Source organism: Parasteatoda tepidariorum, chromosome 10 (assembly GCF_043381705.1).
Source record: "Parasteatoda tepidariorum isolate YZ-2023 chromosome 10, CAS_Ptep_4.0, whole genome shotgun sequence".
Classification (NCBI taxonomy): domain Eukaryota; kingdom Metazoa; phylum Arthropoda; class Arachnida; order Araneae; family Theridiidae; genus Parasteatoda; species Parasteatoda tepidariorum.
In genome coordinates this window covers 41,441,992-41,452,744 of record NC_092213.1, presented here as the reverse complement: position 1 = coordinate 41,452,744, position 10,753 = coordinate 41,441,992, and the positions used below count along the sequence as shown (strand labels likewise).

The following is a 10,753-nucleotide window of genomic DNA, read 5'->3' as shown; positions in this document are numbered from 1 at the left end:
AGTGAAAATTTTCGATGTGATGCTTCCAGTTAAAATAAAAAGCGGAAAAATAAGAATGTAAATTAATTTTTCAACTAAATAAGACAAATAATAAAGTATATATTTTTTTCATCTTTCATTTTTTAGAAATTTTTATGGTAAAATAAAGAAGACTGAAAATCTTTGTTAAGCTTCTGTGATTGGTGAATATTGTAATACCACGTGCTGGTAGCGTTGAAGAAGATCAAACTTGAGTTTCTTGAATATATTGCTCTATTTTGTGAATTGAATTAAAATTACATTTTTATGTAAGAATGGAATATTCAAAAGCCATTGTGTAAGAATTGATAGTTTCTACAGCTTGAGTAAAAATGAAATTCAATTTTTGTTACTTTTGGCAACACCGAGTGACAAAACCGGCTTGCCCATTTTTGTTTTTTTTTTAATTTTTTAAACACCATTACTTAGGAGTTGCACGTGTCAAGTGAACAGTATGGCAACTCAAGACAAATTAACAAGAATAGCAATTGTCAGTAATGACAAATGTAAACCGAAGCGATGTAAACAAGAATGTAAAAAATCTTGTCCTGTGGTTCGTATGGGGAAGCTTTGTATTGAGGTAACACCAAATGATAAGATCGCATCTATATCAGAAGACCTTTGTATTGGTTGTGGTATTTGTGTCAAAAAATGTCCCTTTGAAGCTATAACTATTATTAACCTTCCAAGCAATCTAGAAAGAGACACTACTCATAGGTACAGTCAAAATTCTTTTAAACTTCACAGACTTCCAACTCCAAGGCCTGGAGAAGTATTGGGGTTAGTTGGCACTAATGGTATTGGTAAATCAACAGCGTTAAAGATTCTTGCTGGTAAATTGAAACCTAATCTCGGGAAATATCTAGATCCTCCAGACTGGACTGAAATATTGGCTCATTTTCGAGGATCGGAGTTGCAAAATTATTTCACTAAAATTTTAGAAGATGATTTAAAGGCTATTATTAAACCCCAATATGTTGATCAAATACCTAAAGCTGTACAAGGTTCCGTGCAACAGTTGTTGGACAAGAAAGATGAACTTAAAAATCAAAACTTGATATGTGAAATGTTGGATTTAGGAAATGTTAGGGATCGACAAGTTCAAGAATTATCTGGTGGGGAATTACAACGATTTGCTTGCGCTATTGTATGCATACAAAAAGCTGATATATTTATGTTTGATGAACCTTCCAGTTATCTGGATGTAAAACAGCGTTTAAAAGCTGCTGAAGCAATTAGGTACCTAATTAGTCCTACCAAGTATATCATCGTTGTTGAACACGATTTATCAGTGTTAGATTATCTCTCTGATTTTATATGCTGTTTGTATGGTGTGCCAGGAGCGTATGGTGTTGTTACTATGCCTTTCTCGGTTCGAGAAGGTATCAATATTTTTCTGGATGGATTTGTCCCAACGGAGAATCTCCGGTTTAGAGATGTGTCTTTAGTTTTTAAAGTTTCTGAAACAGCATCTGAAGAAGAAATCAAGCGTATGTGTCGTTATGAGTATCCCAGGATGGTTAAGCAGTTGGGCAACTTTAAAATGTCCGTGGAGACTGGCACTTTCACTGATTCGGAGATCATTGTTATGCTGGGTGAAAATGGTACGGGCAAGACGACTTTTATCCGAATGATGGCTGGCAAATTACAGCCAGACGATGGTGGCACCATTCCAACTCTAAACATCAGTTACAAGCCGCAAAAAATATCTCCCAAATCGCAAGGTTCTGTTCGACAATTGCTGCACGAAAAAGTCCGTGATGCCTATGTCCATCCCCAGTTCATCGCTGATGTCATGAAACCTCTGCAGATTGATAACATCATTGACCAAGAAGTCCGCAATTTGTCTGGTGGTGAGTTGCAAAGAGTTGCCTTAGTGCTTTGCTTGGGTAAACCGGCTGATGTTTACCTTATTGACGAGCCCTCTGCCTATCTGGATTCCGAACAGCGTTTGGTTGCAGCTAAAGTTATCAAACGCTTTATTTTACACGCTAAGAAAACCGGTTTTGTCGTAGAGCACGATTTTATAATGGCTACTTACCTTGCTGACAGGGTGATTGTATTTGAAGGTAGACCATCAGTTGAAACTCACGCGAACTCTCCACAAACCCTCCTTGCTGGTATGAACAAGTTCTTAGAATTGTTGAACATTACTTTCCGCCGAGATCCTAATAATTTCCGACCACGTATTAATAAATTAAATTCAGTAAAGGACTCTGAACAAAAGAAAGGTGGAAATTTTTTCTTTTTGGAAGATTAATGATTATTTTAACTAGAAAATTTCACAGTGCCTTGCAGGCACAATATAATAAAAAGCAACAAAAACCATAATTTATTACAAATATATTTGTTTTATTTTTTACATTTTTATATATAAGTGAAATTTGGTGGTACAAAACTAAAGGTTTTTGTAAAGTTATTTCATTTGTTATGCATATATAAAACTTTTAAGTCAAAAACCTTTTTTTTCCCTCATTAGTTAAAATCATTAATGAACTCTTTGTTGAATAAAATAAAAGTGTGGGAAATGACATAGTGCCCTGGCACAATATAATATAAAAATTAACCAATTTAAAATTTTACTTGAGTATTTTTTAACACTTTTATGAAATAAAAAAAGGTGAAATATATAGGAAAATAAGTGAAGAATGTTAAATTTATAATTCAAAATAATTTTATTTTTATGTACCTCATTTTAGAAGTTAAATATGCATGCATTCGCTATAGTAAGGTGTGAAAAGCTCTGTTAAACCATAGTTTATTATGTTTTTGTTCTTATAATATATCAGAAAGCATATTAAATCATTTATAATTATGTTTTAAAAAGTAATTTTTTCGAAGCAAGAACAGTTTCTTTTATCGATTATTATTACTTGAAACTTATGTAGCCAGCGCCTTGAAGGTGCATTTTTAAGTAAAAAGAATAACTGAACCATAATTAATTACTATTTTATTTTCATGAAATAAAATATTAAACATTTTGTACTGTTATTTAAATTGTCGGAACTATATATAAATTTAATATCAATCTTGAAAGTAAAAAGAAAATAATTGTATTTGTGTTTTTTTGTTTTTGGTCAATATGATTAAAATTATTTTGGTAAATGAATGATTTGTATATTTTTTCTTTAATTTCTTAAGATTTTTTATTTTAGTTTATTGTTGTAAGTACAGTTAGACCTGTTGAAAAAAATATTAATACGCTTAATACTTGCCATTTTAAAGGTTATTTTAATATAGCCATGCACAATATTTTTGGTTTGTCCTGAAATATAAAGCGATCAATGTACTAAATGCCCTCCACTTTGACAACAAAGTTTGACTAGAAAAACTTATGTTTATAACTAGTATAAAAATATTTTTAATGTTAAGTATGTTAGGATCTTCAGACTAGTTTCAATAAACTTGACAGAAACACTGAAACTATAACATTAAATTTTTAAACCAAATTTAGTTAGAAATTGAAATATTTAAACCATGGAGTACTTCTATTTAAACCAAACGCTTTTTTCGGACCTATGGCGAGAGGCAAGCAACTTTTTCGTGCACCTATGACTCCACGATAATAATAATTCAAATCTGTCAAATTGAAAGCTCATCCTCCTACATTCCTTACTTCTGTGCTGATTCCAATTGGCTGACCACTACCATAGGAAAAAAAAGATTGCCTACTGCGTGTGTAGTTTAAAAAAAATCTCAAACTCTGCTTTACATCATGTTATGTTTTTTATTCACACACAAAAAAATGCATTTTTTCTGAAACGTATTTAATTTTTTTAAATGGTTTTAACATTTTATTTAGCATGCACATTTTCTAATTATATCTTGATTCGGTTACTATTTTGAAAATTGCAGTCATATAAATGTCATTTGTTTAAAGTAATTAGGTATTAATTTAAAAATAATTGTAATGTTACCTTAAAAATCAAATAAGGGTTATTAAATTATCTAAACAGATTGGGTGATTCATAAAACTTTTTTATGTGAAAGTAAAACTTTGAGATCAGTAAAAAAAATTCTTTCAAATACAATTATTTCATCCTCATTTATTTTCTTCAAATACAACCATTCATCCACAAAGTCATTTTTTTTACATTTAAATATTAGTTACTATAAAAACTTACCACAGAAGAGAATATTTAACATTGTGAAAAGTTTCTATTATTGCTTTAGAATCGTAAACTTTGATTTTGTATGAACTTCAAAAAAAAAAAAATTTCGTTAATAATGCAAAGAAAAAAGACTAACAGTATCAAAATTTTGCAAATCACAACTGAGAAATCTAAAATTAAAACATCAAAATCAGTTTGATTACCTGAGGTAACGGACAAAAGTTGATTCTAATTATTACAATGTATTTTTCTTAACTTAATGAAATTTATAGACATAAATTATAATCATAGTTAACATTCCTTCTGTTTTCTAGGGCGATCAAACTGGTTTTTATATTTTCAGTCTTGTTTTCCTGAGTAGTTATTCATTAGATTTCAATAACTTTTTTTTTTCACTTAAATATTCATTGTGTAGACTATTGTATAATTTCTTTTACTTACTTTTTGAAAAGATCTCTAGGCATGTTCAATACGGAGGGTCTTGATAAACACCTTGCATATGCATATTTTCATATTCTTCACTTACTAAATTAAATTTTCGCAATATTTTTATATTCCAATGTATTTTACAGTAATTTTTTAACCCTCCATAGAACAACTAGTTATTCCAGCCATTGGAGGAATTATTTATAGAAATGAAAATTAGCAACACTTCATCTATGTAATATAACTGTGTGTGTGTGTTTTTTTTTTTTTTTTTAGTAGTATATCAATTTGTTTCTTGATGTATTTTTTTATCATATTCTACAATTTATAACTTAAAAAAATATAAATATATCACAAACAAATTATACTCAACTTAGAATCTATGAACAGCACTCTGGCTTGCAGAAATGTACTGGAAAGTCGATGTTCTAGACTCTTATTCGGTCTACCTTAAACTAATGTTGATCTTTAACATTTGCATTTTGTCCTATAATGCAAAATTGTCAGATAAACGTCAATAATTTTATTTTAACCTACTAATTAGTATGAAATTTTTTTTTTAAAACTGCAATTTTGTGACGCTTTATAGTATATCTGTGTATTACGAGTCATTGTCTTGATTTCATTAAGTGTAGCTCACTATTTAAAAGAGACAAAAAGCTATTAAATAATTAAAATTTATATGGAAGGAGCAAACTAACAACGAATATTGCTTTCATAATAAATTTAAGAACTGATAAATAAAAATAATCAGAAGTTTAAAACTCTCCCCATATCAGTTCTTCAAAAATGCATTTTTAGAAAAATAAGTAGTACTTTAAAAAGTTGAGTAAATAGATGTAAGATTTTCGAGATGAGCAGTTAAGGATTAGTCAAAGTTATGTAACTTTCCTAGTAAGGCTGAGAACTAACAACTTTTTCGTTCCTCAATGAAATGGATTTCCCACAAAAACGAATTAAAAATTTGTAAGCAACAAATCGTTTGTGGTTGCCTTCTTTTACATTGTAGACGCTAGAGGACCAGACCACCGATCGGGTCAGCAGAGGAGATAAGGAGTGGTAGATTTATGAGGAATTAAAATGTAGAACTCCTTATCTGAACAATTTGTTCTTGTGGAATATAACATTTCTTTCAATTAGTTTTTGTGGAATATCTATTTCACTGAGGAAAGCAAAAGCTGCTTGCACATAGCCTAAGACTAGGTGCCCCCTTCTGCTGTCCAGACGAGTGGTCCTCTCGTTGTTCAAGCCTCCGTCTTCTAGCGTCCACCATGTAAAAGGGGGCAACACAAACAATTTGTTGCTTACAAATTATCAATTTGTTTTTGTGGGATATCTATTTCATTGAGGAAAGCAAAAGCTCTTGCGCTCGCCCTTAAACTGTGAGCAGCAAAGTTATTTAACCCCACCACAAAATTTGTAGGCTACAAGTGCTTTGTGGTTGCCCTCATTTTACATGGTGGACTCTACAGGACCACCCATAGAGTCAGCCAAGGGCGAGATAAGGATTGATGAAGAATTGGAATGCAGAAAGCTTTATCTTTCAATTTTTTTTGTGGGTATCTATTTCATTGTGGAAAGAAAAACTTGAGGGAAAAAGCTCTTACTCCAAGGTAGAAAGTGACTTAAGTTTCATCAGCAGTATTACAAAAAGTAATAATGATTAAAAATTTTGACTCACATTTTCGTGGACTGATAAGCTAAAAAAAATTAATAGTATATTTTCTTTTTAACTGAAAACTGATTCTTGGGTAATAAAAACAGATTCTAAGTATGACAAATGTTAAAAGCAGAATTGAGGAGTCTTGGAGCAACATCTCATGAGATTTAAGAGGAAAATTTTTTTTATTCATAATGAATTTTTTGATAATTATGAATAAAAAAATGTCATTACATTCTGGCTTCAAATGGCTCTCTCTACTAGAACACTAGCAATTGCTAGTGTTCTAGTAGAGTGACTAACATTAATGTTAGTCATCAACGTATTTAATAATTTATTTAGGCAAGATTTGAAGATTAGAGTTTGAATGTGAAACTTCATGCCCTAAGAACTGGATCAAAAGTTCTTTTAATCTTACGTGTGCGGTAACAAAATTAAAATGAAAAAGAAGCTATATCTCATGCCAAAACAAGTGGAAGGAGTATCATAAAAAAAGTTATAAAATTTGCTAGAAAGATCTTAAAGGCAGAAGAGAATTAAATCCGAGGAATTTATTGTGAATGAATATAATTAACTGTGAATTGTCTAACGAGATTCGGAATTTATTTTAAGAAAGCTAACTCCCTAAAAGACTAATTTCAAAAGATATTCAAATAATAGAAATAAATATAAAAGAAAATTTCATATTCACGATTCAAAAGCAGAATGGTTGAACAGCTGGATCGTTCTTTGCGCCAACTGAAATTGCCAAGTAAAACAATACGATTCTAGCACTTGGAATAAATTAAAACTATTTATCTTTAGTGGCTTGCCCAGATGTGACTTCGAGTTAAACCATTCAATATTGTCTCATTCTGGGATTTTGTGTACCGGTTTAGCGACACCATCGCCATCTTCCCTTACTGTAATACTTGTAGGGTACTAAAAAGAAAAAGAAAATCAAGTAACCATTTATGAATGTGACTGCATGCATGAAAAAGATTGGGAAGGTGAATAATTCCTTATTTTATTATTTTTATTTTCAAGAAGTGTCTGGTCCTTGTGGATACATCCGGCTACGTCAGTGCTTCTATTAAATTTTCATTGCTATATTTTCTAATTAAATGAAATCCTTTTTTTTATTTATAGTTGTGTACGAAGAAACTTGATGTTTAGGTGTAAATTAACTCCGATTTATTATGTAATGTACAGTGCGATAAAATAAAAAAAACTGACCACTCAGAAAAATCGGGTTGTAGGGCTCGATCTTAATGTTAGTTTTGAGGGGTCACCTCAAATATGCTTCCCATAACAAATCAAGACCTGACCCAGCAGTTTCTTTGTCTTCTGGATTGATTCAAAATTACAAGGCTATGGAGTTGAACATTAGTAGACGTAAACCCAAAGATTGGATCGGCTGTTCAACGACGGATATAAAAAAAAATTAGTGCAGACGATGATTTAAGTTACGCAATCAGACACAAAAACGTACTTTCTCTGAATAAACATACTTTTTTTTCCCTTCGGTTTTCTGACCCCTAAATATGGTAAATATGATCCCCATACTTAGGTCAGGAGAGCGATCCCTTAATGTTAATGTTACTTTTTGCGTATTTTGCCTTATCTCAAGACCTTTTTAAACGAATTGAAAAAATTTTGCGCACAATTATAAAGTTTATTTATCCAAAGATTATTCTGTACAAAAAAATAAATTTTATTTAATAATCATTTTAAAGTAGTATTTAATTTTACATGGCAAAATACAAAATTTGAGTGAAATCGGTTGAATAGTTTCTGAGAAATCGAATTTTAAATATACGACTTCTTTAAAATTCGATCTCTCCAGAACTATTCAACCGATTTCGCTCAAATTTTGCCATGTTAAACTACATACTTTAACTATTATTAAATAAACTAATAAAAAGTAGTAAATACTTACTAAAAGTTGTTTTTTGTATGGAATTATCTTTCGCTAAACAAATTGTATGCCAAAAAAAATTTTAATCACTTACAAATTTTTTGAGATATTGTGAATTACGTAAAAAGTAAAATTAACGGTAAGGGGTTCAAACTTTGGACTGCTCTCCTGACCAAGCTAATGGGACCATATTTCCCAGACTGCGACTACCCCCTATGTTTTTGGGGTCAGAAATCCGAATTGGGTACTGATTTCGTAACTTAAAATATCGTCTGCCCTAATTAATTAGAATATTTGAGGTCACTCCCTCGTTAAGATTGAGTCCTAGAACGTGAAGATCAAAAGTTATTACATCATTAGATGAAAAGTTATTCAAAGTGCTCCGTTTTGTTGGGGGGGGGGGCGTCTAGGCAGCTCTCTCGACGTGTGTTTGACTCCTTTTGGTTCAGATCTTTAAAAAAAATACAGAGAAATCATTATTCCACTACGTAGTGTTTAGGTCTCTCCTAATTAACCACCATCCATTTCAATAAATTCAACATGGCGTCTAAAGTAAAGGGCATACTTCAGATATTCATTTTGAGTCTAACTCGAAAATTTTGAAACTTATTGGGTTTTGTTTTGTTTATTATCTTAAAAAAATACAGAGAAATCAATACGCTTCTTGGTTAGATCGTATTTTTATGTCTCTCTCTTTATTAATCACAACTCATTTCAGTAAATTCAATATGGCGGTGAAAGCTAATTCCTAGGGCGAATTTCAGATATTCATTTTGGGGCCTAACTCAAAACTTCTACAACTCGGTTGACTTGGGTTTGGTTTAATTTGATACAACGTGAAAAATACATAGGTATCAATATCTCATACATCTACGCAATATTTAGGTATCTCGTTTTTAAAACCACCCTCCAAATTCAACATGATCCCTAAGTAAGGGGCAAACTACAAGGGCCCAGGGCCGTAACTACGCCGGGGCAGTCGGGGCACCGCCCCGGGGCCCCGACGGTCAAGGGGGCCCCATATGAAGGGACCACGCGACATTTTTTCAAAATAGTTTATATATATATATGAAAGAGATTGTGTGAAGATTTGCTGAAATCTTCTTTTCGTAGTTACAATCGACTTTAACATAGGGTGAAAGACTCTTTCCGAGAATTATTACCCTTCCTCAAAAGAGCAAAAACGCTTCACAGAAAAGAGTAACGGATAGGCATTTTTGAAGCTATACCCCTAATAAAGCTATTTTTCAAATAAAAAAATAAAATAAGACTCCCCCCCCCAAACCGAGACAAATACGTCTGTTTTGATTGAATTTTCTTCCACGTATGACAATTTCTAATTTATTAAGAAAAAATTTTAAAATTAAGATTTAACCAAAAGAAGGGCTCAGCATAAAAAAATAAAACAAATGTTTAGGAAACTAAAATAGTTGCCTCTCTTTTACCCTTCCCTGGTGTAATAAAATGCATCCTTCACTGACATATATTTTAAAGCATTCCTTGACTCTCAACACCTGCAGATCACCACCCCAGACAGTTATCTGACCCCTCAAAATATAGGCATCTCCTTTTACACCATGAGAAAATGTCCTTCCTTTGACTTCTTCGAATTGCCCTGGGCTTTACGACCCTAGGCTTTTTGTCCTTTTATAAAATATCATATACCATGCATTTGTCGGTTAGTCACAGTTGTCTTAAACAAGCAATTATCTAGATGTTGTAGGAAAACAGAAGCAAGCTTTTAAGGGATCGAAGGGGATTATTTTTGTTGACATATTTTTTCTGAAAGAAACGCGGGAATCACTCTCTGTTANGACTTCTTTAAATTGCCCTGGGCTTTACGACCCTAGGCTTTTTGTCCTTTTATAAAATATCATATATTTCCAGAACCATGCATTTGTCGGTTAGTCACAGTTGTCTTAAACAAGCAATTATCTAGATGTTCTAGGAAATCAGAAACAAGCTTTTAAGGGATCGAAGGGGATTACTTTTGTTGACATATTTTTTCTGAAAGAAACGCGGGAATCACTCTCTGTTAAACTTCAATTTTTAACTCCTTTAACTGCTCCATTTAAATGAACTATTTTTAATTCAAATATAGATTTTTTGTTAACTTTTATTTTGTTCAATCTTTCAAATTAAAATTTAACTTTAATTGATACTAATTAAAATTATTTGCAACTTTTTTTAAAAATATAAATGTCATTACTTTGGATTACAACAAAACGAAAGGAAATTGATTTCTGAGGAGGTAAGCAATTGTTTACATTAAATTATTTTATACATTCAAAACTGCGTATTAATGTACTGTTGGAATTGCTTTTCTTATATTCCTATATCAAATAGCTTTTATGTAATACATTTTGTTCTTATTTTATATTTTACCACGTTTATATAAACTTGCCTTCGTGTATGTCTGTCCGGGTGGAATTTTGTAATCGATTTTAAACTAACTTCCCGACTAGCTACAAACTTCAATTGGATGACAATGCATGAAAATGAAGAGAAAAAAGACATACAAAGTAAAATAAAATTAAAATTAAAAAAAATTATTTTCGAGATTGTCTTTTGTTGTCGATTCCATTATTTCAAATTAGTATTGCATGCCAGATGAAAATTTTTTTATTGTCGGAGTATTTT

The 10,753-nt window shown here is 31.4% G+C and overlaps 1 protein-coding gene across 1 annotated transcript; it reads left to right on the top strand.

Moving 5' to 3' along the window:
- The first annotated feature begins 236 nt into the window (after positions 1 to 236).
- Positions 237 to 3,127, top strand: LOC107437713 (ATP-binding cassette sub-family E member 1 pix). The gene has a single exon (XM_016049801.4). It carries the CDS (start codon positions 473 to 475, stop codon positions 2,276 to 2,278), a length of 1,806 nt encoding a protein of 601 aa, XP_015905287.1. The 5' UTR covers positions 237 to 472; the 3' UTR covers positions 2,279 to 3,127.
- The last annotated feature ends 7,626 nt before the right edge of the window (positions 3,128 to 10,753 follow it).

Coding starts and splice junctions, on each gene's coding strand:
- LOC107437713 (XM_016049801.4), top strand. CDS start 473: ATGGCAACTCAAGACAAATTAACAAGAATAGCAATTGTCAGTAATGAC.